The sequence below is a fragment of the Cavia porcellus genome, unplaced genomic scaffold (genome assembly GCF_034190915.1).
Source record: "Cavia porcellus strain 051 isolate PalLab524CR breed Dunkin Hartley unplaced genomic scaffold, mCavPor4.1 scaffold_11, whole genome shotgun sequence".
In the NCBI taxonomy this organism is placed as follows: Eukaryota; Metazoa; Chordata; class Mammalia; order Rodentia; family Caviidae; genus Cavia; species Cavia porcellus.
The window spans coordinates 44,451,387-44,475,514 of record NW_026947494.1 but is presented as its reverse complement, the minus strand read 5'-3'; the positions used below and the strand labels follow the sequence as shown (position 1 = coordinate 44,475,514).

Genomic DNA, 24,128 nt, shown 5'->3' with positions numbered 1-24,128 from the left:
AATTCTTAAGTAAATGCACAGCACTAGAATCTCTTCTGGAAGATTACCAAATTATCAAGATTGGTTAATACCACTCACATACTTAAAAAGAATGCAAAATTATTGATGTCACTCACAAAAGGTTTCTTGCAAGAAAATATTTCACCAAGACAAATATGAAACTAGATAAATATATTTATTTCATTTTTTACTAGGGTAACAAGAGTATAGGATATGTACTCTGGAATCAGACCTAGGTTCCTTTTCTTTTTATTCAACCATTTATTGATATGTATTACTTGCACAATTAGTGGGTTTCACTAAAGCATTTCCATATATATATGCTATGTTGATTATGTCCACCCCTTTAACTTCTACCCACCTCACACCCTTTTCTCCCTTTATTTACAGCCCCCTCAATTCTTAAGTTTTCCTATTTCTTTCAAAAAATGTCAATTTTAACTCCATCATGTAGTAGAACTAAGTAAGGGATTTTAAATAGAAGAAACAGTTTCAGAGTTTGTATAAAATGGATAATACTATGTTCTATATGATTACCTTAAGAATTACATGAAAACTAATTGAAATAATCTGATGGACCCTAAAATATAAATGGTACTCAAGTCAACATACTTTACATTACTCCCCTATAAAAAATTATCAGTCTCATAACTTTGTTATCCCTCTAAGACCTACCTTTTCTTTTCCTATGATATCCATCAATCTCCCAGGAGTAGCACATAATATGTTACAGCCTTGTACTATTTGTCGGATTGAATGCCCCAACTGTGTTCCTCCATATATGACAACAGCTCTTACACAGGTCCTATTGATAAGAAAAATGTTGCTTTCTAGTTATTTGAAAATTAGACATTTTTTTATAACAGAGCAGAAATCCACACAAGAGCACAGTCAACTACCTAAGAAACAAAATTTTGCCTAGGAATAAGCTGAAAGGTTAATGCTAAAAACTAAATAACAAAAGGAAAAATACTTTGCCACCTATCCGATAAAGTGTTCTTCAATAACAACGAGAAACAATACTATGTTCCCTACACAAATTAAAAAAAAAAACACAACACAAAGAAATGAACAATAAAAATACAAAACCTTTGAAATATTTTTAAAGTTCAGTATTACTTTAAAAAGGATGACAAATGAAAACACTGCAGACCATGGTATGATAATACCATGTTAACTGGGTGTGGGTTAATTAGCACCTAAGAGTAAATTGATACAAACTAAAAATTTTAGCCCATAAACAAAAATTCGTCCTTTTCCCCACTAAATCGCATCTAGAAATTAGTTGTTCGGGTTATATCCCCACAAATGGTCAGAGATGAATATACAGTACCATTCATTGTCACTGTTATTTTCAATGTAAGACGTCTGAAAGCTAGGTTTCTATAAGTAAAGATTTAAATTGCAGTAATACACATTTCAAGGCATACAGTATATTCATGCAAAGGGCTACAACTCTTAAGTTAAACGTTATCTCCCACATACACTGCTAAATTTTGAAAAACCAAGTTTTTCGGATGCCAAAAGATCATTTCCTGGAGGATTACTCCTGTACTGGCTATTTCAGTGATGAGGTAGGTCAGTTACTGTTAACAGTAACAGAAGAGGACAATCATAGAACAAAGAGAATAGTCAAAGAGCATAGGAAAAGTATGTTTTACTAAATAAGTTCATTGCTTTAAATGACTTGTTATTTACTACTGTGAGGATTAAATTTCTTAAATTTATTTACATCTATTTCCCAACTCTTTAAGTCCTAGAAACTCATTCAGAAAATATTTACTGTTGTAAGCTACTAGCTTTTAAGATAATTTGATAGACAGCAAAAGATAACTAAAAACTATCAACTGCTGCCAAAGGTGGTGGGTAAACTGGACTTCTCATACAGTGCTGGCAGAAATATACATTAGTGCAAGCTCTAAAAGTTCATGGTTTGGGGCTGCGGATTTAGCTCAGCGGCATAAGCGCCTGCCTTGCAAGCATGTGGTCCTGAGTTCGAACCCTGATACCAGGAAAAAAAAAAAAGCTCATGGTTTTTTTTGCCAGGGATATAGCTCAGCAGCATACGTGCCTGCCTGACAAGCACAAGGTTCTAAATTCAGTTCTCCATTAAAAAAAAAAAAAGTAGCTGTGGCACACACTTGTAATTCCAGCACTCTAGGGAGGATGAGGCAGGAGGATTGTTACAAATTTGAGACCAGCCTGGGGTGAGCTCAAGACCATCCTGAACTGCACAGGGAGACCCTGTCTCAAAAAAAAAATCATGCTTTTTAATATTAAAACTTATTTTAAAAATCTACTTCAGAGAGATTCTTAAACCAGAAAAATAGCTGCCATGGTTGCACCACAGCACACACCAATAGTCCTATTAACTAGGGACGCTGAGGAAAGATGACTGCTTGAGCCCAAGAGTTTAAGGTCAAACTGGGCAGCAGAACAAGACCTTGTCTCACTGAAAAACAAAACAAAACAAAAAAACCTTTATGTATGCAAGATATTCATCATGGTCCTACTTAAAACAGGCCTTAGTTTAACAGAAGCTAAATGTCTTGAAATAAATAAAATTTGTGAAACCCTGAGTTTATTCACCATTACTACAAAAAAATATAATGTATACACGCAATTTTTAAATCATTAAAAAATTAGTTACACAAAAGTATAATGCATTAGTTATTAGTTATACAAAAGTAGTTTTCTATATTATATAGTATATAAAAATTTATTCAGATACTCCACGTTTAACTTTTAAACATGCACTAAAAACTATCAAAAATGTACCAACATTTCACTATTGTCTAATTATCTACTTTGTATATTTTAATAAGCACATTTCTTTTGAAAATACAAAGAAATTCTGTCAACAAAATTAACAAAAATTGCTTCAATCAAGTAATGCTAAAAATTACATGAGTTCATTATTACTGAGCTCTTCCCAAAATAAGAAAATAATCTCTAAGAAAAACTGTTTCAAATGGAATTCCAAACGTACTTACTTACCCATAAGAAAATTTTCTGGCTTCCAAATAAATCTGATTGATCAATTCTCGAGTTGGTGCTACAATAATACACTCTGGTTCCTGTAGCTCTTTAAACCGACTGGCAGTTATTCCATCACGCATCATGTGAGCCAAAATTGGCAAGAGAAAAGCCGCCTACAAGTTAAATTGTCTAACTTACTAATTCATAGTGTAATCACTTTTGTCCCTATGAAAGCTATTCTTCATGACCTTAAAGCCTTTAAGATTTTTCTTCTGTCTTGCTGGTATATTTATGTTGAGAAATTAAAACAATTTTTACTTCAACAAGTTAACATTTAAGTCTTTAAAATATTTGATAAAATTACTCTATCAAAATATTTTTCAGTTTTCTAACAAAACAGGCATGCCCATGTATTCGAAGTAGATCAACAACATTAACTTTATAGAGGAAAATCTAGCTATAATTTGAATTACTATAAATGAGTCCTTAGGAAGTAAAAATTATTACAAAGAAAAATGATCTATAGCTACAACAAAATTTGGAAATTATTTGGATTAACATATCACCCTACTGATTTTAGGCCAAGCAAGAGAAATTCTGTGCTATGCTTTTCTCACTTAGGCAAATAAGACTCTTATTAAATCTAACTTCAGAACGTTTAAGTCACTCATCAGCTGTTATGTTATAAAATTTATCTATTTTCCCTTCAATTATCACATGGAGACTGATTAAGACTAAAATGGCATGAACTGGGACTACTACCTAGAAACAAGTCTCATAGCATCTTATTTAACAAACCCCAAATTTAATCTTAAAACTAATGTCACATTATCATATTTCCCTTTGAATTAGCATAACCTGAGGCATTTTTATGACTCAGGATCTTGTACAATTCATATAGATATTTCTCATTCTTCATCTTTATGCTCTAAAGTTTTACTGGCTATATTATGTAAGATTTTTCCCTTTCTCAACATTTTTAACCTCTGATGTTTTGATTTTCAATTATTTTGTTTTACATACTGCTGTGTAACAGAAAGAGTTGAATAAACTCAGAAACAAGTTAATCATTCATGAAACACAATACTATCCTAGAAATAGTTTTTTTTTTAAATCCTTAACAGCACACAAATCCCAAGAAAACCAAAAACTAGGAGTGCCTTATAGTTTAGCTATAGAATGGACTTGAATATTTATGGCAGTTAACTGAAATTATCTGTTAAGACTTCTATCCAACAAAAGAGTCAAGCTATATAAGAAAAAACAAAAACAACGGTTTAATTATATGGCAGAGTAGAGATTACTCAAAAAAAACTAGGATTAGAAGTCCCATTTGACTCAGCAATTCCCTTTCTGGGTATCTTCCCACAAGAATTAAAAATATCACACCACAACAATGTATGTGTACCTATGTTTACAGCCACACAATTTGTAATAGCTAAACCTTGGAAACAACCCAAATGCCTATCAAATGAGGAATGGATAAAAAAGATGTGGTTTTTTTTTTATATAGAGTACTACTCAGCTATAAAGATAAATATTTTGTAGGTAAATTGATGCAACTACAAAACATACAAGTGAAATAAATCAGATTAGCCATGTTGTCTCCCCATTGTAATAAATTGAAAGAGTAAATAATATGCTAAATCTACAACAGACATTATGAAAGGGAAAGAAACTGCTTAAAGGGAAAGAATGACTGGAATGGGTAAAAAGAGAAAGAAGGAAGGGAACACACATATATACACATACATACATACGTATCTACACACACACACACACACACACACACACACACGCACACACACACGCGATAGCTGAGATAAAGATACTACTATTCCTATTAGTTCATGGAAATAAAATGTGATTATATATTGTTTGATCTGTTTTATATGCCTACATTTTACAATCTGAGCAATAATTCGAAGATAACTATATGTAATATAGTAACCATTGTTAATTTCCTTATCTTGTTTTGAAATCCTATGTCATTTTTATTGTTTTGTTTTTACTGTTTTAACTGCTTTAAAATAAAAAGTGTTAAAATATGTGGCAGAATACATTTTTAAAAATTACTTACAGTCTTCCCTGATCCTGTTTGAGCACAAGCCATCAAATCTCGTCCTGCTAGTATAATAGGAATACTGTATTTTTGCACAGGAGTAAGTTTAGTATAGCCAGCTTTAGCAATGTTGCTATTAAGTGTCTGACAGAGATTAGCTTCCTCAAAACTCTAAAAATAGGAAAATGATTAAATTCCATATATTGTATGTACATCACTTTATAAACATATTTCATCTGAACTAGTTCCAAATTTTGTTAATTACACTAAAATTAGCAATATACCCCAGTCAAAAATAAATATCCAAAGTCTTGTTTATTATGACTTGATAGAAGTATTTACAATAGACAGTGGTTCTAAAAACACTTTTATCTCCTCAAATCCTATGAGATATTAAAAACTCTAGTCAGGAACAAAGGCTTATGATAATTATTAAGACGAGACAAAACTCCCCTAACTCTCCTTAGAAAATACACCAAGACTCATTTTTCTCACATATTTAGGATGTAAACACATTGAATCTCTGGGAAAAATGTGCTTTTTTAGCAAATCTAAATTAAATTCCCATTTTAGTATTTGGAATTGGAATAAAGTTTAGCACGTACATATTTCCAAAGACTAAAATTTCCTTTCAAATACTAAAAATGAACTTTTGTGTTGATATCAACTTAAGTAAACATACCAAGTATTTTTTTTTTTTTTTTTTTTTTTTTTTTTTTTTTTTGTCTTTTTCCTTTTTATCGGTACCGTGGATCGAACTCAGGACTGCCTGCTTGCAAGGCAGGCGCTTATGCCGCTGAGCTAAACCCCCAGCCCCCATACCAAGTATTTTTAAATTAAAGTTTGTTACATATCAATACAGAAATAATGTTCTGACCAGAATTGCTGGTGGTGCATCATGTCCAGATACTTCCACAAGAATAGTGTCATACTTGTCAAAGTTTATGCCTGTCTGATAATGTGCAAAGATGGAGTCTTCATCCTCTGGTGGAGGTGGTGGTATGTAGGTCACTTTTGGCCCTTGGAATTTAAATTAAAAAAAACTAAAAACAATTTATGCTTACACATAGTAGGAGAAAAACTAAAAGAGATATTGACAAAATCAAGTTTTAATTATAGAACACTACATTGCTTAACTGCTCAAACTTTTAAAATCTAAAAACATAATTAACTCTGCCTTTAAATATTTTGCATTTTTAATGAACTCAATATACATTCATCTAGATCGCAAGGTCAATGTACCTTGAATATCACCACTTTCTCCTTCAGCTTCTGACTTCAAAGAATCTTAAAGGAGATCAAACAGAAATTTTTTTAATTGAGAGGTAAAAGAAACTTCAATTTTTTCTAAAACTCAAATGCTTTATCTAAAGTAAAACTTACTCTTTCCAGAGCCTGTTATTACTTCTTCATTTAAACCTTTGTAACCACCTATTGAAGAAATTCATAGTGACAGTCAAGACACAGAGTTATATGTTTCATTATTTTCAATGGCAGTCTTCAAAAAGGAAAACTATCAAAATGGATAGGCATCTTTAAGCAAGTAATACTTGAGATAAGTTAAAACAAGATAAACAGAATCTTAGGGACTTGGGGTACACAGCTCTGTGGTAAAGCATTTGTTTAGTAAGTGCAAGGCCCTGGGTTCGATTCCTAGTACTACAAACAGAAAGAATGAATGAAAGAGAGAGAGAGAGAGAGAGAGAAGGAAAGGAAGGAAGGAAGGAAGGAAGGAAGGAAGGAAGGAAGAAAAAGAAAATGAAAGGAGAAAATAAAAGAGGAAGAAAGAAAGAAAGAAAAAGAAAAAGGCGGAGAGAGGGAGGGAGGGAAGGAGGAGAAAAGTTATATATTTTAAGTTTTCTTAGTACAAAAATGCTGATTTATGGCAAATGAGACTTTTCCATAAGACTATATTTTTCTTAGACTGTTATATCTTTTTGTCTAGTAAAGGGATTTATTTTCTAAAATAACAGTCTGGGCTGGGAATCCCATTGGTTTTAGGTCAATGATTTATTAGGAAGACTCACAAGACTCATGATATAGTCATATCCGTGGCTACGATACAATGCAGTGGACGATCAGGGAGCAAAACCACCAAAAAAAACAAGAACAAGGGGAAAAACCATAGAAAAAAAGTAGGTGCAATCTCCCAAGTCTTGTCCCCTTGGAGTTAAAAGAGTTGTGGTAATATAAGTCAAATGTTATCTACATCAGAGAGTTAGTACCCAGAGTTTTCATTATGGACTAATAACATAGGCATCTGCTGTCTGGCACATACCATAACAAACTTCTAGACTCCCAAGAGGAAACGAAGTGTTCAGTATACACCACAGTGTTTGTACAATTTAGGCACAATTAATTTCTCAATTATAACAGTGGGAACCCATCCTAAATCTAAGTCCTCAGATACTAGTTGTGATGGTTAATTTTAAGTGTCAATTTGATTTTAAAGGACACAGATAACCATCAACATTATTTCTAGTTACATCCTTGGGAATATTTCCAGAAAATATTAACATTTCAGCCAGTAAACAATTAGGAAGATTCTCCGCTCACCAAAAGTGAGCAAGAACATTCAATCTGCTTTAAGGCCCAGACAGAACAAAAAGGCAGAGAAAAAATAAATTCTCTCTTTTTCCTGGAGCTGGCCACCCTTCTTCTCCTTGTCTTGAAAATTAAAATTCTAGATTCTTAACCAGACACAGTGGCAAATACCTATAATATAAGCAATCAAGAGGCTAATAATCCTACAGCTAGATTTTTAGGTAACAAAAGATCATTCTGACACTTAGGTACTATTACTATACTAGATATAAAAGGTAATCAGGCACAACTTTTTTACATGTGAGCTCTCAATAATTTCCATGTCAATTATGTCCACAGGTCTTGAAATCTTTTAAACTGTTAGTATTTTGGGAAGCTGACTTAACTAGCTTACAACTTTATTTTATTGTGATACTGGGGATCAAATTAAGGGCCTTGAAAAAGATAGATGAGTGCTGTATTACTGTACTATACCTCCAGCCCTAAGGTTTAGGTATTCTTTAAAAATTTTTTTCTGTATTAAAGCACACAAAAACCTGGAAAAAGAGGTGTTGTTACTGCCCTCAGAATAACAATAATTACTAAGAATCTCTGAAGACATCTAACAAGCTTTACTAGAAAGCATTTTAACTCATACAATATTTAAATATTTAAAGAATCACATATGTTAAACTTTACTGGTAGACCAAATCAAATAATTGTCCTAACCCTATAAGAAAAGCATATTCCACAATAATTTGTATATACAAATATATCTCAACATTTAACATCTGCACAGCATCTCATTTTATAGTTGTATTAAATGGTTGTTTGCTAGTGCATTTTGGGTGCTTTCAGTTTTTATTTAAATGAAGACTCAACACTCTTGTGCTTGTATTTACCAAAACATTTATGGTATGTACTTCCTGATAAAAGTGCTGAATTGAAAAGGAAATAACTTGGGAGATTTCTGATGATCTTTCCAACTATTTAAATTTACACTACCCAGAGATTATAAAAGGAGTAACAGCTATCTAACTTCAAAATTAAGCTGTTTACAATGACTTTAGCCTCTGACAGGTAAACCAATTAAGAACTTGCCTCGTCCACGTCCACTGCCACTTCTGCTGTGGTAAGGATCACCGTTACCTGTGACATTGTTTGCAAAATATTTAGAAAAAACACTAATATGCTTCAAGCACATAAACTATATAGCTATTTTTATCAATATAATTATTTAGCATCCTTAGTTTCTTCACTGTTTTTTCTAATTTAAATCTTCCCTGAACATTTTTCATGAATACCTGTGTTGTTTTTCTTTTCAAATTCATTTTCTCCTAACTCAGAAACTTTCCTTTGAACCAGCACAGGCTTCATTTTCCTTCTTTCACTTAAAAGAGTAATTCACACCTCAAATAAATTGGTAGAAAACATGGAAGAAGTAATTTTCAATGCACAACTTTTATAGGGAACACAAAACTGTCCATGTATTTTTGCATACAGATCTAAAAAGCAACTAAGTAATTAGCTTTAATACATGTATATTAATTACTAATCCTAGTGCTAAACACATACATGAATAATATTCATTATTTAGTCTTATTTCTCACCTGTACCACTCACTGCTGTTCTTCTAGACCCAAAAAGGCCAGCAGGGCGCTGTGCTCCCTCAGCTTGGTCATATTCATTATCTTTATTTGGAGAAAATTAGATTATGTGAACTTTAAGAAGCTTTTCATTATCCAGTAAATAAAATAAATCAAGTAACAGTATCAGAAACTAAAAGATGTTGGGTACAATGGTTTTAGTAATCTAAAACTTATTTATAAAATCAGCCGTATTACCAAGGCTCTGTGACACTTAACAACATACAATACTGAAAACTGAGTCACACAAACCTCTGAAAAATGCTCATATATTCCAACTTAACAGATATATAATTTGTATGCCTAAAAACATTTTATACAATGTGAATGATTCATTTGTAGCAACTTCATGTGTATCTTCACAACTTTATGTGACAGGTTTTTTAAAAATCATTTTCTTCTGAACAAGTCAACTACACCATTTGCAATGTACTACTAACTTGATCTTCCTATGCCAAATCCTCCACGGCAACCTCGGAAACTACCTCTTCCACCTCCTCTTCTAGATGGACCTGAAGCTTCTGCATCATTTCCATCTTGATAGCCTATAATATTAAAAATGCAGACAAGAACACACAACAGAAACAACGAAGACATTTTGGGGACATCTTAACCAAATTTAATTAGCATTCTGCACAACTCCTTGGCTGTAAGTAAATACTGTAGAAGGAATTCACACTGCCATCGACTTGAACCACCAGTGATCATGACTGTCCCACTGGACAATTTATACTACCAGTGGTACAAACAGATATGATCACTTTTATTGATCCTTTTACTAATAAAAATAAGTAAAATAAATGGACTGAATCAATCCAGTTAATTGCTTGAATCTGAGTATATTACTACTTATATATAACCCTATTCACATCAATTTAAAACTTACAATAGTCAACAAATTCACTGCAGTAAATTTTAAAAATGTATATTCATGAATCAGTTATTTAAAAATTTTAATATGCGTATCTTACAAGTACTCCATTGCTGGTGTATATAGTACACATTTATAATTGCTATACCCCAAATTAGCTATATTTTAATTTTTTAGACACTGTAATGTTTTCCTTAAGGAACTGTAATATGCTATCTGATCTACTAAATCAACACCTTTCTTTACGTTACTGGAATCCCAGACCCCCTGAGAAGCAATATAAGTCACTCAGTGGGACTGTCATGAATGTAAGACTGGTAGTTCAAGCCAGCAATAAATGAACGAATTCAAATCCAAGTTGCCCAGCAATGAGATTTGTCTTCATCATTAATATCATGGCCCAATCATGAACATGTTAACAGACAGTTACCAAAAGGAAAAGCCATAATTGATACACAAATGTTCTACTTTACGAATGTTAATAGATATGTCTATGATTAGAAAAACTGCTTGTTTTGAAAACCAGAACTAAAAATGAGTAAAAACAAAGTGTCCCTTGACTAAAACCCTGAAATGACACAAACTCTTATTTACTGGATTTGTACAATTTACAGAAGATTTGTATTCTAGGCTTGTATTTGCTGTCTACAGAAAACAGTAAACAGCTGAATCATAACAGGTAGGCATATATAAAGTCTCATTTTCTATTAGAAGCAATTCATTTTTGATTCAATTGAAAATCAAAACCAACTTAAATAAAACATTCCACCTAAAGCAAAACTAAGTCAAGTCTAAATTTAAGTGCCAAATAGACTAAACATGTTTACTTTACGCATTTGCAACTATAGTACTGGCATCTAAAAAGAAGGATCAATAAAAGCAAAAGCCCTATATGTACTACTTGACAGTAAATAAGGCCTGTTTTCTAAATGAGATAAAATCAATTAAAGGTAAATTTATGACTATGTTTATTATAAATTATGCCTGAAGGTTTTTTGCCTAGCCATAACCCAAAGTGTATATAAATTTTCACAGGAACATTAGTGTTGGTAGCCAAAGTGAAAACAACCCAAATATATCCCATCAGTTGAAGAATAATCAAAATGTGGTATATCTCTATCCATACAATGAAATGTAATTCAGCCATAAAAAAAGAATGAAGTAATAGGTATGGCACACACCTATATTCTCAGCCATCTGTGAGACTAAATCAGGAAGGCTTGAAGTTCAACCCTAGCCTGGACAACTCAGCAATTTAACAAGACTGTCTCAAAATTTCACAAAAGGCCTAGGGGAATACAGCTTATTGTGAAAGCCCTGGTTTCTAAGGCGAAGACAGTATCTTTATAGACACCAAAGAGCACTTGAATGGGACCAAAAAGAGAAAAGCATTAACCATGAAGACAGTAAATTTTGCTTAAATGGCTTATTTCTACTTATCAATAGACTCCCAATATAAATGTCATCTAGGAACTATATATACTATCTTGCAACTTTTTGCACATTTTAAATCCTTTAAAATAAAACTATAAAAATAAAGATATCCAACTGAAAAATGTCCAAAAACCAATCTGGGTAACATTACAAGGCAGGGGATATCACAATCCCAGACCTCAAGTTTTACTACAAAAATATAATGTTAAAAACAGCATGGTACTTGCAAAAAAACCCAGACTTGTGGATAAGTAGAACACAACAGAAGATAGAGATACAACTCCAGACATACTCACCTATCATGTCTTTGACAAAGGGGCTAAATACCTTCACTGGTATTTAACAAATAGTATTGGGTATATTGGCCTTCGTCATGCTGAAGGTTGAACCTAGCCCTCTCCCATTGTGCACTAAACTAAAATCAAAACAGGTCAAAGGTCTAAACATTAGAACAAAAACAATCTGCTGGAAAACAAAATAGCTAAAACACTTAAAGACACAGGTACAGTTTAGTTCCTGAACAAAACTCCAGGAGGATAAGAAATAATACCAACAAGCAACAAATGAGAGCACATCAAATTAAAAAGCTTTTTCAGGCAGATGTGGTATGCATGCCAGTAATCCCAGCAACTCAGGAGGCTGAGGCAAGAGGATTGCTGTGAGTTCAAGACCAGCCTGGGCTACACAAGAGAGTTCAAGGCCAGCTTTCATTTCATAATGGGACTGTCCCTCAAAATAAAAATAAAAAAATAAAAACCTTCTGCAGCACAGCAAAGAAAAGACAATCTACGGAATGGGACGAGAGAAATCTATAGAATGGGAAAAATTTTATCTGAGCTACTACTCAGACTATCTAGACTATATAAAGAATTCAGAATTATTAGACCCCACCCACCCACATTTAAAGACCTAATTAGAAAATGAGCATCTGTGATGAATAAACACTTCTTGGATGAGCAACTATAATGGTCAATATATACACCAAAAAATGCTTAACATCACTGGCCATTTGAGAAATGCAATTTAAAACTGAGATTCCGTCTCAGAAAGAAAGGCTATAAATGCAGGAAATCAAATAGTAACAAATGTTGAGGAGGCTGCAAGGAGAAAAGGAACCCTTCTTTATTGTTTGTAAGAGTGTAAACTGACACAACCACTATGGAAATCATTATGGAGATTCCTTAAATACTAGAAATAGTCCATTTGACCCACCTATTTCCTTACCAGATTTAAAGACATCATTATACTGTAATACATCTATATCCATGTTTATAGCAATATAATTCGTAATAGCTAAGTCTTGAAAACAGCCTAAACATCCATCAACAGGTGAATGGATAATGAAAATGTGGTATTTATACACAATAGAGTAATGTTTCACCACAACAAAGAACAAACGAGTTATCTATAGGAAAATGAATGAACCATGAAACCATGTTAAGTGATGTAAATCGGACACATGTTTATTTCACGGTTTTATGGGAACCACAACATACAAACAAAGTGAAAAATAAAAAACAGACACTAGGAAGCAGGAAGTAATGAAATTAGTAAGAAGGGAACTGAAAGATGGAAAGATGAAGGGGCAGGAAAAGAGATTAAAGGGGATGCTTGTAAAGTATTGTGTACATGCACTAAGTCCCTACACGTACATAAGCCCCTTATGTACAACAATCATGTATTTTTAAATATATATTTTATAATGCGTATATAACATGTAACATATTATAATATTTATACATAATTCTATAATATACATATGTGAAAGAAAAGGTCTAAGAAGGGCAGGGAGAAGAAAGGAGGTTTTTAAAAAGGAATTGAGAAACGTCATCTACCAACTTCCTATGTTAACTATAACTGCAATGTACTACAAACATGAACCACTTTTAAAATACCACATATAATTCCTTTTATGTTAAGTACATAAACATACACAAAATTAATTCAAAGTGTCAGAAATCATAAGAGGGTAAATCTTCAGAAGTGAAGTTGGTGTCAGTGAAAATAGGCATGAAGGGGGCTTTTGATGTGCTGATAATTTTCATTTCTTGGTCCAGGTGTGTTCAGTGTGTGAAAAACCACTGCATTATACATTTATGATATGTACAACTATGTTATGCCATATTGCAACATAAATTTTTATACACACATATCTACTGAGTGATCAGTTTGTTCTAGCTTCCTAATCTCAAATGCGTATACCTACAAAAACTGGAAATCAGGAATACCCTATAAAAAGGCTGTGTCCCTACTAACCATCCTATACTACTAGTCTGTAAGTCAGAACAAAGAACAGAGAGTTGCAAATACCTTTTGACTGCCTCACTTAAACATGAATGGATTTAAATTTAATAGGAAGATATTTTCTATTCTCCAGACAATAATTAGGGATTTTAAAATGTGGGCAATGTTTTCTGAATATTGTGCTAAAAACTGGTTGTTAGAAAAAGAAAAGCAGCTGAGTGCATGCTGCACCCCTATTATCTCAAGACTCAGGAGGCTGAGGAAGATCAAAAGTTCAAGGCCAGCCTGCACAGGTCAACAAGATTCTGTCTCAAAATAAAATATAAAACAAAAAAAGAAAAAGAAAAAAAAAAAGCAATGCTAAAAGTGAACCTGTTTTCATAAACATTCTTTACTACTTTGTGAAATTACAGTAAGATTTGTGATACTGTAAAATCCAAACTGAAGTACTAGCTAGCTTCCTGAGGGAAGGCCAACTGTTCAATAGCTACTAATGTGGACAAAAAGGGCATCTCTAACTGCAGCAAAAACGCTTCCAGGTATATCTACCAAGTTGTTTCAAATATTATCATTTTATCACAGATTTGCACATCTCTAGTAATTCAGTAGTAATTTCATTATGTTGTTTGTGGAACATGTTTCCAGATATAATGGAGAAATACCTATGACAATTTTTACATCCTCTCACTTCAAATTCACAAGCTAGAATGAGCAGAGTATAGTGAAATACTTCTAAAGATAAAAAATAATGTAAAATTCCTTGTTTTACCCAAGTTTCTGATTATTTATTTATAGATGAACGCCTCTCTCGTTTATCTACATAGTGACTAACAAACATTTACAGTATCTTTTTTTCTATAACTTAAAGCACCTTCTTGAGGTAGTGGGGGAGGGGATTAAACATTCAGGAACATTAGGAAGACATTGAATATTTAGCCAGGTATTAAAAAGCAGAAAATAAATGCCCAAATATTTTTCTTTAAAATACTTTCAAAATTTTCATAATTAGAATTTTTATTTTAGCTCTTTCAAAGGCTATTTTATTAGTTTACAATCTCTATCTTAATTACAAATTGTTCCAAAACATGACCCTTACCGCCTCTCCTGGAAAACCCTCTGTTCCGTGTTTGATTATCTTCACAGTCATTATTAGATTCTTAAATAAAATTTAACAAGTGAGTAGCATCCAAAGAATAAACTTTAAAGACATAATATCTACAGAATAGAACTGTCACAAAATAAACTGGCCAAAATTAAAATAAATATTTTAATAAACTATAAACTTTTTCATTCTTGACATTTAACAAATCAGAGTTGATTCTACATACAAACTATCTACTATATCTAAAATACTGTATGTTAAGTATAACATTGAGAATCCACTATTTTGCCAAGTGCTAACACAGGCAACAGAAGCCAAAAAATAAGAATTTTATAAATGTCTCTCTGACCAAGGTTTCAGAAATATCTGAACTATTAAGCGATCAAATGGTTCTCAAATGTGATCCACAGATCACTAAAAATACATGACTATTCTTTTTATAACACCATATATTTTTGTTATTTTCCTTAACTCTAAGATCTCAGAGTTTCTTAAATATGTATGCAAATTTTTATTCATCTGAATAAAACAATTTGAGGGTATCTTGACTTTTAAAGTACATTACCAGGGTTTCTAAAGTGATACGAGGATAACTCTTCACTAAAGGCTGTCTTATTATATGAAAAGGCTTTCTTATTATATGAAAAAGAATTCCCCAGCCCTCACTCTCAGACTATCTCCTGAAAGTGCAAGAAGTGAGTAACGAAATTTAAAAGTTCTATGCTAATATAACTTTAAGCTTACCAGAAGATTCCAGCAAAACCAATTTGGGAAATTCAGAGAGAGATGATTTCAAGAGATCTTTGTACATATCATTAATGTTAATATCTGAGACCTTATGTTAATAGTAATGACATTAAGTGACCAAACGGCTTCTAGGCCACATGCCAAATTTCTACATTAACACTATCAGTCTACTTAACAATGATCCACAGAGATCTAGTTGCAGGCCCCTTTTTGAACCATAGCAGACAAGAAGTCATCTAAAACAAAACTTTCTTGAGAGCAAGATTTAATTTAAGACAGCTGGGCAGGAAAGAATGTTAGAAAGCAGAAAAGAATTCTAGAAGGTTTCCCCTGAAATGAGGACAGTTAACTATCATCTATTTCCTTCAAGGAAAAAAATTCTATTAATTTGAAACCTAACAAGAAAAAGTAGTCTTATATTATCTTTGGCCAATTATTCCCCTAAAACCTATAGTTACTCTAACTACTCTGGGAAGTAAAACAGAATAGTTACATTAGAAGCTGAGTAAAAGATACATGAAAACTCCTGTACTGCTCTTGCAATTGTTAATCAAAGTATTTCAAAACAAAGTTATTGTATGGGAAAAAAAGATATAATCTCAATAGAGCTAGAAATTAAAGCCAAGCACAAAGAGTAACAAGATAATGATCAAAAGATCAGGTAAGGTCCCTTAATTATACAACATAAAAATAATAACACATATATAATGCAGTGTGTGTATGGTATTACTCTAGGTGTATTATTTTTGTGGACAGGTCTCCCTATGTTGCTTAGCCTGCGGTCTAACTACTGCCCTTATTGATCCTCTTGCACCAGCCTTGTGAGTAGCTAGAATACAAGCATGTCACTGCATTCATTTTACTTTTATTTTGGTTTTTGGTTTTGTTTCAGTGCTGAGGATCAAATCCAGACTCTTATTCTCAGTTCTGTATTAACCTTTTAAATCTGGGCATAAGACTTCATTTTATAAATAGGGAAAATGAAATACAAAAAGTTAATAAAGACCTTCAACATAATACAACTGCCAAGAGGAGGATCTAAGTCTCAAACTTAGGGCATCCAATTCTAAAACCTGAACTCCTTATCATTACATTGCACTAGCTCAAGGAAAAAGAGAAATGGGGAAAAAAATTGCAAATATAATTTTATGCGTAAACAAAAGTTTCTATCATGATCTCAAAACAACATCAGGGGCTTGTCAACAATTGTGAAAATGGAAGAATTTGACCTATATATTGTTTTTTCTTTCAGGGAAACCAAGAATAAAAATAAAGTCAAAAGCAAGCACATTCAGGAGAAAAGTTTTCACGAAACTTTCTGTGACAAATTTTCGCATTCATATGCTATCTCTCCTGTCATCTCTAGAAAAGCCACCTGCTACTATGGTTTAGATCCAAATGGCCCCTAACCACATAAAGTCTGGTGCATTCTGAAATGAGGCTTCTGGAAGTGACAAGCTCATGAGGTAAATATAATTATCATATTAGTCTACTGATGAGTTCACAGCTGAATATGTGAGAAGATAAGGTGTTGTTAGGAGGTGAGGTACAGTAGGAAGAGACAGGTCACTGGGGTGACCTCAAAGGGTATATCTCCCTGAACATGGGTTCTCGCTTTGGTCTCTGCATCTTGGCTGACTTGAGGAGGTTTCCTGTGTCATTCCCTTCCTTCATTCTATTTCTGCTTTGCAACCAGCTGACTATGCATGAATGAATCTCTGAAACCATGAACCAAAATAAGCCTCTTTTCCTTTAAATTGCAGATGTCTATTGTTTTATCTCAGCAATGAGAAAGTGACTAATACATCTGGGATATGTGGAAGGTCTTTAGATAAGTGAAAATGGTTTGGATATTAAATGAGTTCAATGCAGTGAGAATTAGAACAGAAATTGTTAAATAGAAATGGGAAAGAATGGGTTGGGGGTCTAGCTCAGCTGTGTAAGTGCCTGCCTGGCAAGCATGAGGACCTGAGTTTGATCCCTGGTATAAAAAAAAAAAAAAGAAAGAAAGAAAGAAAGAAAGAAAGAAAAAGAAACGGAAAAGAATAAAAAGGGTGGCTGATTTTTGTCTCATAAATACTGACTCTAAGCCAGGGATATAGCTCAGTGGCACAGTGCTTACCTAACAAGTACAAGGTCCCAAGTTCAATTCCCAGTAGCAAAAATAAATACCAATTCTAGCTGGGTGTGGTATCACGTACCCGTAATCCCAGCACTTGAGAAACTGAAAAATTATTGCAAATTCAAGCTCAGCCTGGGCTACACAGTGAGTTTGAGGCCAGCCTAAACTATGTAACAGGGATCCTATCTCAAAAAAACAAGACAAAAAAAATTTCTAACTAGTTCTATATTATGTATGTTTTCATTTGAGTGAGAAAGGAAAAAAAGAGAAAAATCAGATTGGCAATAGTTTGGAGAAAACATCTTATATGACACATTAAGATTCAACCTTATTTCAAAATAGTTTGCAGGTGATCAGGTCTAGTTTTGATTTCAACTTGGAAAACTGTATAAAATCAAGCTTAAAATATGTGTATGTATACACTGCTAAGGGTCAAACCTAAAGCCTTTTATATGCTAGATAAGCAATCTACTACTGAGCTGTATCTCCTCTCAAGACTCAAAACATTTGAAGAGAGACAGACGACATTTGTGAAGGACTTAACAAAGGTATCTAGTGTTGTGTTCTGTTCTTATGTGAATTCTCACTTAGTCTGCTTGAAACCTATAAAATGGATGGCCTCCGTTTTACAGAATAGGTGACTGTGGCCTAGAAAAACTAAACAATATGCTCTACCTTCATTCAATTAGAAGGAAGCAGGGCAGGGACATAAATGTCTGGAACTCCAACACATACTGCATTATAAAGATTCCACAGGTCAACAGTTACCAAATAAAGGAAGTATCAAATCACCAGGGATTTTATAACAAGTTTCAAGTCCTTGGCAATGTTTATTATTATAGTCTAGCATCTCCTGATGACATTATTCTATTTTCATCATTCTCTGCATTGATTCAAAACAGAACGTTAGTACATATGACAGAAATACTTCTAGTTGCAGCAGTGATACACATTATGAAGAATATTTCTTGCCAAGAGTGATGGCACATATGTATAATCCAAGCACTCAAGAGACTAAGACAAGATGATCAAAAGTTCAGTGACAGCCCGGACTACCCAATCACAAAAATCCAAATTGGAAAAAAACAAAAAAAGAAGAATCATCATTGTCTTTGAATGGAAATGGTCCTGAACTGTGTTTATATATGTAGTATCATTTTAATTCTCAATTTGTCCTTTCTTCTACCTATTCCTTTTCTAAACGTAGTCCAGCATTCATATTTTCACTTCACAGGTTATTGAGCTAGGTGCCAAGAAACCACATTAGGATGGCTGAATTCAACTACTAACCAGAAAATATCCCTAGGGCCTCAGATACAGTCACTTTATATTGGGTTTAAGTAAATGAGACCTGCGCCTAACTAAAATAATATAATAACTCTTCAGAATGTGCTCTTGACATTGCATTTTTAAAAGTTACTATAAAAACACTGAACTTACCTTTCAAGAACCCACAGTTATCACCTTCTTCAAACTTATTTGAAAAACCTGCATAAAAATATAAAATGAAACTTGCACACTTTAAAAAAAATACCATTTACCTCTGTATTTAAAAAAATCAGGGCCAAGTAGTTATGATATTTAAAAGGAAATAAATGATATGCAAGTGTATATATATTGAATGAAAACTCAGGTTTTGCTAAGATCAGCTTTCTGTCAATTTTTTAGCCTCATTCTCTTTAAGTTAAAAACAACTTTCTTAGCTGAGCATGGTAGCTCACAACTATAATCCCAGCACTCGGGAGGCTGAGGCAGGAGGATCGTTGCAAGTTCGAGACCAGCCTGGGCTATAACGTGAGCTCAAGGCCAGCCTGAACTGCATAGTGAGACCCTGGCTCAAAAAGACAAAAAAAAAAACAAAAACAAAAAACTTTCTTCTCAGCCAGTATTATTTTTCCTCAAATGAGCTATACTCCTATATATGTGTATGGAAAAATCAGAAATACATGTTAGTATAATCACTATATATTTTCTATTAAAAATATCAAAAATTTGAAATTTTACAAATTAATCCCCAATCACTTCATCTTCCAAAGAACAATGTAAATTAAATTACAATACAATGTAAGTTAAATTAGAATTATAACTATATATTAGCAATTAATTCAAGAAAGTTAAATTTTAATTATAATGTGTGATAATTTTTCCCTTCTCAGTAATATGGAAATCCTTAGTAATCCTTAGTAATCATTCATAAGATTTTAAAAACTTAAAATGTTGATTCTCAAACTGAGCAAGTTGGTTCATACTTATATTCCCAGAACTAGGGAGGCTGAGAGAGGAGGATCTCAAATTTGGAGGCTTGCCTAGCCTATGTAGCAAGATCCTGGCTCAAAATTAAAGCTGAGTCTTATCTTGAGTACAAAGATACATAGGGAGCCAGATATGAAGACACATGCCTATAGTACCAGTAGGAAGGCTGAGGCAGTAGGACTGCTTGAGCCCATGAGTTCAAGACCTGCATGAGCAACACAGTAAAACTTCCACCTTAAAAAAACCATCTCAGGAGATGTGAGCTTAATGTGTTACATCTATGCCTCTTTAACACAAAAGCTAACTGACTTATTTGACAGTGTTCAATTTGTACACAAAATAAGTGCATGTGTATGTATGCATACATACAATCTCAAGGGACTTAACACCTCAAGTTTAACAAAATCTAAGCTCTTTTCTAGCAATAAAATTTCACAAAAATTTAATGCTCACTTAGCATATGTGCGTACTGTAAAAGCATGTATCCTACAGCCTTACTACATTAATAAAAAATTCTTGGGCAGATACAGTATTTCAAAATACATAATATAATCCCTAAAGAATATGTTCCCACAAAACCTAAGTTTTGAATTATTTCATACATTTCAATATTTGCTTTGAGGCTGCTTAAGAACTACATTCTACTATCCTCCACACATTGCTGCATCCACCTCATTTGCTCCTCAAGAGTCAGTTACTCTCCGAAACACTTGGCAAAGTCTTCTACCTAAACATTATTAACTTTGCCAAAATTTTGATTTAAAAATGTTTATGAATTTTTTAAGTTCTTAAGAAAATAATATAATTTCAAACATTACTAGTTCTTTGCTTAACTAAAGACATGTACTAAAATTCACATGGAAGAGTAACACAAATCTCATGGAAGGAGAAAGGCAGTCTTGAGTAAAGAAAGAAATAACTGGGGATCATATGTAGGGTGACTCAATCTGAAGATGCTCTACCAAGGAACATGACTGCTTCAAAAACAAATCAGAATCGAGCAAATAAAAAGCAAGCCCACCCAGAGGAATATAGCCTGCTGAAACTATGACTACAAAAGTGAAAGCATTCCTAGGTAATCTTCATAAATTCTTGACAAAAGTTCACATTTTCCATGTATACTAACAGGAAATATGAACCCAAAGAATAAAAAAGCTTAGGGCCAACTCAAGTTTTGATTATTAAGATACCATAAACAAGTAATTACCTTTGTTTCTAAAACCCTTTCCCACTACAAATCTACCCACTGTGGGAGTATGTTCTCTTTTGTTAAGAGTCTCTAGTATCTGAAAAAGTTCAGATAAATTCTTTAACATACAGTATCACCTGCACCTTCAAAAACTAATAAGTCTTTTGGGTAAGGAGACTTTCAAAAATGGGAATCGAAGAGTACAAAGTTAATGAATAACAGACTTGCAACTTTAATAAAATCCTTAAATTATGTTAACAAAGTAAAAAACATAAATCTACTACTGGTAAAATACAGGTTTCTACTTCTTACTATTTTAGTAGAGGTATTCAACCAGAAAACTTACTTCATTATTTTTGGTAAGTTGAACTCTTTCCTTGACAAACTCAGCTGTTATACTCTGTCCCTGTCTGAAAATCATTGCTACAGGAAACTTTATATTCTTGTCCCATTTTTCAACTGTTTTATTATGTACTTATTTTTCCAGTAAACTTCTTTTGGCCTTTCTACTTAAAAAAATTAAAATCAGGGATGAAAGAAAAGAAACTACGAATACTACTCCTTTCACACTTTCTCTCTTCTCTTCCATACTATCTGCCCACATTACTCTTCATACTTCTATTTTCCATTACATAATTCTAAACACCCAACATTTTAATTCATACTAAATTAACTTTAGCAAGACCTCACCTCAAAACAGAACATAACAAAAAAACTTAAAAGATAGACATACAATATATGATTAGAAAAAAAGGAGTAACAGAGACATCCAAAACAGCATAAATTGACTAAATTAAAATCATCACTGCAAAAAAATTAAAGCATTCCCTCTGATCCCTATAAATTGTTTTACCTGTATCTGTATTACCCTATTATAGGGGACCTGTGAAACTACTAATACTGCACACAAAATTGCCCAACTATAAAACAAATTTGCCCAACTCTGAATATTTTCATCAGAGCTTAAATATAAATGTGACTCAAGAAATTAAAGATGCTTATCTGTACTTCACAGAACATGAAAAGCTAATTAACATTATGCTACATTTTAAATAAGTTAACTTCAAAATCATATTCTTAGCTATAAAGTTCTATTCAGAATAAACAACAGCAATTGAAACAATGTTAAAGGACTCAAAGAAGTTATATTCACATGTTTATCGATTTCTGAGATTATATAAAGTATAACACTTTAAAGTACTGACCTTTGACAAAGAATACTGATTTAATGTATCTCAACATATGGAAATAATGTGTGGCAAAATTTATCTCAGTGGTGATTCTCTTATTGAAAAAGGTTTTATTCAATTTAGAAGGGTACAAAAACTATTGTAGCCTCCCCTAAAATACGATTTATAACAGCTTTTCCAATGCTGGACACAACACCTAACACTCACAACATAAAGAAGAGAATGCTTAATTTAGATCACAATTTTGAGGAATTTAACATGTGGTTTGCGGTTCAAAGGCAGAAATGACTTTACTATTCATATCTAAAATGTCCTCCCAAAGTGTCATGCTCTTAAAAAGGTTGGGTACTAATATAAATGAGTTTATAGCTGAATGTGCTGTTAGGAGGTGGGGCCTGATTGGAAAAGACAGGTCACTGAAGCCTGTAAGAGTGTATCGCCCTCCCAAGTTCTCCCCTTCACTCTTTGCTTTCTGGTAACCATGCAGTGAACAGTTTTCTCCTACTGCAGGTAACATGTACCTGGTAACATGTGCATTTGCCTTGGAATCAAATGACCACAGACTAGAACCACGAGCCAAAATAACCTCTCCTCCTTTACACTGTAGGTGTCAGGCACTGCATTTCAGTTACTCAGGAAAATAATAAAAATAGGTATTGATACCACAGAAGTAGGTTCCTTGCTGTGATGGTGTTTGACCATAGATTTAGAAGCCTTTGGAACTGCTTTGCAGAAAAAAATCTGGAAATATTTGGAAATTCTGGCTTCTAGAACGCTGTATGCCAAATGTGATGAGTAACTCTGGTCACAGCTCAGAACACCAGGTATGCAGACAGTAAAGCCTGTAGAAGGCCAAATGGACACCGTATGCCAAATGTGATGATTCTGATCACATCTCAGAAGGCCAGGTACGCAGACCGTAAAGCCTACAGAAGACCAAGTGGACAGCTCTCCTTGAATGCAGAACTATTATCTCTGCATTATTTAAATGGAGCCTTGTCTCCATGTACTGATACTGTAGAGACCTGGCTATGCTATTTTCCCCTTCTTTTAATTGGCTCTAAGTGATACAAATAAGGCTACTTAAGGTACTGAGATAAGTAAACTTTTGTCTGTTTGTTTTGGTACCACGGTTTAAACTCAATACTTTATGTTTGTCAGGAGGGCACTTAAACCTCTGAGCTAAACCCTGAGCTCTTGATAAGTAATCTTTAAGGCTGACCTACAATTTCCTGTTCCCTTATATTCTGTTCCCTGTAAAATGGTTAAAGGCAGCAGGATGTCAGAGCCCAACTGGGTATGAGGCCTCAAAATAAGAGGCTATCACTTCCCAGGTACAGCAACTGAAGCAATGGCCTCCTAAATTCACCGACACGCTATCCCAAATGAGTTATGTACACTGGTCTTTCTGCCTATCTTTCTCTCTGCATACTACAGAAATGCTTACTCTCTACCTGGCCTGCTCAACTCACCCCACTCAATTCCCACTATCCTCACTATCAATCATCCTCGAACCATCCCTTCTTTACAAGATAATAAATTCTGGGACAGGCCATGGATCAAGGCCTTTTGTCCACATTTATCCTCATTTGGATTGTATTTAGGACCCCTTGGCTGCCCATAACTTTGAATATATCTTAGTGTCTTTACTCTCGCTGTGGGTTGCACTGGAGATAGCAAGTTGTAATTAACTTGTTCAAATTCCACTAACGTTTCAATGGGATTACAAATATATAACTTTCCAGATTGTAAAGAGGATTGGAAAA

At 33.4% G+C, this 24,128-nt stretch overlaps 1 protein-coding gene across 5 annotated transcripts in view; it reads right to left on the bottom strand.

The window, feature by feature from the left end:
- Positions 1–24,128, bottom strand: part of Ddx4 (DEAD-box helicase 4) — an 87,688-nt gene that overhangs the window by 23,024 nt on the left and 40,536 nt on the right. For 2 of the 5 annotated variants that reach the window (XM_063258160.1, XM_063258159.1), the window contains exons 5-15: positions 19,171–19,218; positions 14,856–14,915; positions 9,651–9,755; positions 9,175–9,255; positions 8,666–8,713; positions 6,425–6,472; positions 6,284–6,328; positions 5,919–6,061; positions 5,060–5,212; positions 2,998–3,152; positions 676–805 (exon numbers count right to left, since the gene is read on the bottom strand). In XM_063258160.1, the coding sequence (XP_063114230.1) occupies positions 676–805; positions 2,998–3,152; positions 5,060–5,212; positions 5,919–6,061; positions 6,284–6,328; positions 6,425–6,472; positions 8,666–8,713; positions 9,175–9,255; positions 9,651–9,755; positions 14,856–14,915; positions 19,171–19,218 (1,016 nt within the window). Of the gene's footprint in view, positions 1–675; positions 806–2,997; positions 3,153–5,059; positions 5,213–5,918; positions 6,062–6,283; positions 6,329–6,424; positions 6,473–8,665; positions 8,714–9,174; positions 9,256–9,650; positions 9,756–11,811; positions 11,916–14,855; positions 14,916–19,170; positions 19,219–24,128 lie in introns of those variants that run through there. The other 3 variants (XM_063258161.1, XM_063258163.1, XM_063258164.1) reach the window with 3 other exon arrangements.